The 2,681-nt window shown below is 52.9% G+C and overlaps 1 protein-coding gene across 1 annotated transcript; it reads left to right on the forward strand.

Annotated features, from left to right (window-relative positions):
- The first annotated feature begins 236 nt into the window (after positions 1 to 236).
- On the forward strand, positions 237 to 2,119 carry LOC140723432 (uncharacterized). The gene is made up of 2 exons (XM_073037998.1): positions 237 to 928; positions 1,181 to 2,119. Exons 1-2 carry the CDS (start codon positions 409 to 411, stop codon positions 2,032 to 2,034), a joined length of 1,374 nt encoding a protein of 457 aa, XP_072894099.1. The 5' UTR covers positions 237 to 408; the 3' UTR covers positions 2,035 to 2,119.
- Positions 2,120 to 2,681: the final 562 nt, after the last annotated feature.

Genomic DNA, 2,681 nt, shown 5'->3' on the forward strand with positions numbered 1-2,681 from the left:
TTTACAGGTTAAAATCGACAAGGAATTTGTCTATGGGAATTCAAACACAGCGCACCAGTTGTGCTGTCTCTGTCTAGATATTTAAGGAGCAAGGGATTCAATCAACCATCCTTCCTGCTCAGACTGTGGGGAGGGATTCACTCGGTCATCTGACCAACTAGCACGTCTGTCATTTTACACAGGGGAGAGACCGTTCACCTGCTCAGACAGTGGGAATGGATTCAGTCGGTAATCTCATCTGAAGGTACATCAGCAAGTTCACACTGGGCAAGGCCATTCACCTGTTCTGTGTGTGCAAAAGGATTCAGTCGGTCTTTCCACCTGTGGACACAGCACTCAGATCACACTGGGCAGAGGCTGGTGATCTGCTGAATTTGTGGGGAAGCATTCACTCGGTCATTTGATCTAATGGCTCACCAGCGAGTTCACACAGGGGAGCGGCCATTCACCTGCTCGGACTGTGGGAAGGGATTCATGTTGTCGTCTCACCTAATGAGACACCAGTCAGTTCACACTGGGGAGAGGCCATTCACCTGCTCAGACTGTGGGAAGGGATTCACTCAGTCATCTCACCTACTGGTTCACCAACGTGTTCACTCTGGAGAGAGGCCATTCACCTGCTCAGACTGTGAGAAGGGATTCACTCGATCATCTGACCTATGGGCACACCAACGTGTTCACACTGGAGAGAGGCCATTCACCTGCTCAGACTGTGGGAAGGGATTCAGTCAGTTATCTGCACTGAAGGTACATCAGCGAGTTCACACTGGAGAGAGGCCGTTCACCTGCTCAGACTGTGGGATGGGATTTACTCAGTCATCTCACCTACTGAGACACCAGTCAGTTCACACTGGGAAGAGGCCATTCACCTGCTCAGATTGTGGGAAGAGATTTACTCAGTTATACAACCTACAGAGTCACCAGCGAGGTCACACTGGGGAGAGGCCATTCACCTGCTCAGAATGTGGGAAGGGATTTACTCGGTCATCTGAACTGAAGGTACATCAGCGTGTTCACACTGGGGTGTGGCCGTTCGCCTGCTCAGAATGTGGGAAGGGATTCACTCAGTCATCCAACCTACATAGTCACCAACACATTCACACTGGGGAGTGGCCATTCACCTGCTCAGACTGTGGCAAGGGATTCAGTCATTCATCCACCCTAGAGAGACATCTGCGAGTTCACACTGGGGAGAAGCCATTCACCTGCTTGAACTGTTGGAAGGGATTCACTCAATTATCTGATCTACAAAATCACCAACGAGTTCACACTGGGGAGAGGCCATTCATCTGTTCAAACTGTGGGAAGGGATTCAGTGATTCATCCGCCCTACGCCGTCACCAACGAGTTCACACTGGGGAGAGGCCGTTCACCTGCTCAGTCTGTGGAAAGGGATTCACACAGTTATCCAGCCTACACAGTCACCAACGAATTCACACTGGGGAGAAGCCATTCACCTGCTCAGAATGTGGGAAGGGATTCAGTGATTCATCCACCCTACGCAGTCACCAGCGAGTTCACACTGGGGAGAGGCCATTCATCTGCTCAGTCTGTGGGAAGGGATTCACACAGTCATCCACCCTATTGGCACATCGATCAGTTCACACTGTGGAGAGGCCATTCACCTGCTCAGACTGTGGAAAGGGATTCACACAGTTATCCACCCTACGCAGTCACCAACGAGTTCACACTGGGGAGAGGCCATTCACCTGCTCAGACTGTGGGAAGGGATTCACACAGTTATCCACCCTACGGAATCACCAGCGAGTTCACACTGGGGAGAGGCCATTCACCTGCTCAGAATGTGGGAAGGGATTCACACAGTCATCCACCCTATTGGCACATCGATCAGTTCACACTGTGGAGAGGCCATTCACCTGCTCAGACTGTGGAAAGGGATTCACACATTTATCCACCCTAGGGAATCACCAGCGAGTTCACACTGGGGAGAGGCCGTTCACCTGCTCAGAATGTGGCAAAGGATTCAGTCAGTCATCCAAACTCCTGGCACACCAGCGAGTTCACACTGGGTAGAGGCCGATTAGAGGCCATTTGGGCGGAACCCGCAGCGTCACGGTGGCAGTCCGAAAGCAGCGTCACAGTGGCAGCCTGACAGCAGCGTCACGGTGACAGTCCGAGAGCAGCGTCACGGTGGCAGTCCGACAGCAGCGTCACAGTGGCAGTCCGAGAGCAGCGTCACGGTGGCAGTCCGACAGCAGCGTCACGGTGGCAGTCCGACAGCAGCGTCACGGTGGCAGTCCGACAGCAGCGTCACGGTGGCAGTCCGAGAGCAGCGTCACGGTGGCAGTCCGAGAGCAGCGTCACAGTGGCAGCCTGACAGCAGCGTCACAGTGGCAGTCCGAGAGCAGCGTCACGGTGGCAGTCCGAGAGCAGCGTCACGGTGACAGTCCGAGAGCAGCGTCACAGTGACAGTCCGAGAGCAGCGTCACAGTGGCAGTCCGAGAGCAGCGTCACAGTCATTGCCAGCAGTTTCTTTACAATACTGTTGGTTAAGAATCGGTGGAGTGTGAAGATCGGAGTTCGGGAGTTAAAGATCGAGGAGAATCGAATTTCGATGGTGAAACGGGTTTGACCTTATTTGATCTTTATTCGAAAAGAATTGGTTGACTGTTCTCATGTTAATCTCTGCGGGATAGCAGAAGATTGAGGACAGTGTGATA

The sequence above is a fragment of the Hemitrygon akajei genome, unplaced genomic scaffold (assembly GCF_048418815.1).
Source record: "Hemitrygon akajei unplaced genomic scaffold, sHemAka1.3 Scf000113, whole genome shotgun sequence".
NCBI classification, from domain to species: Eukaryota; Metazoa; Chordata; class Chondrichthyes; order Myliobatiformes; family Dasyatidae; genus Hemitrygon; species Hemitrygon akajei.

Bases quoted from the DNA above. Each gene is read 5' to 3' on its own strand.
- LOC140723432 (XM_073037998.1), top strand. From the start codon at position 409: ATGGCTCACCAGCGAGTTCACACAGGGGAGCGGCCATTCACCTGCTCG. The intron at 929-1,180 runs GTCACACTGGGG...GACATCTGCGAG, and splicing joins CCTACAGAGTCACCAGCGAG to TTCACACTGGGGAGAAGCCA.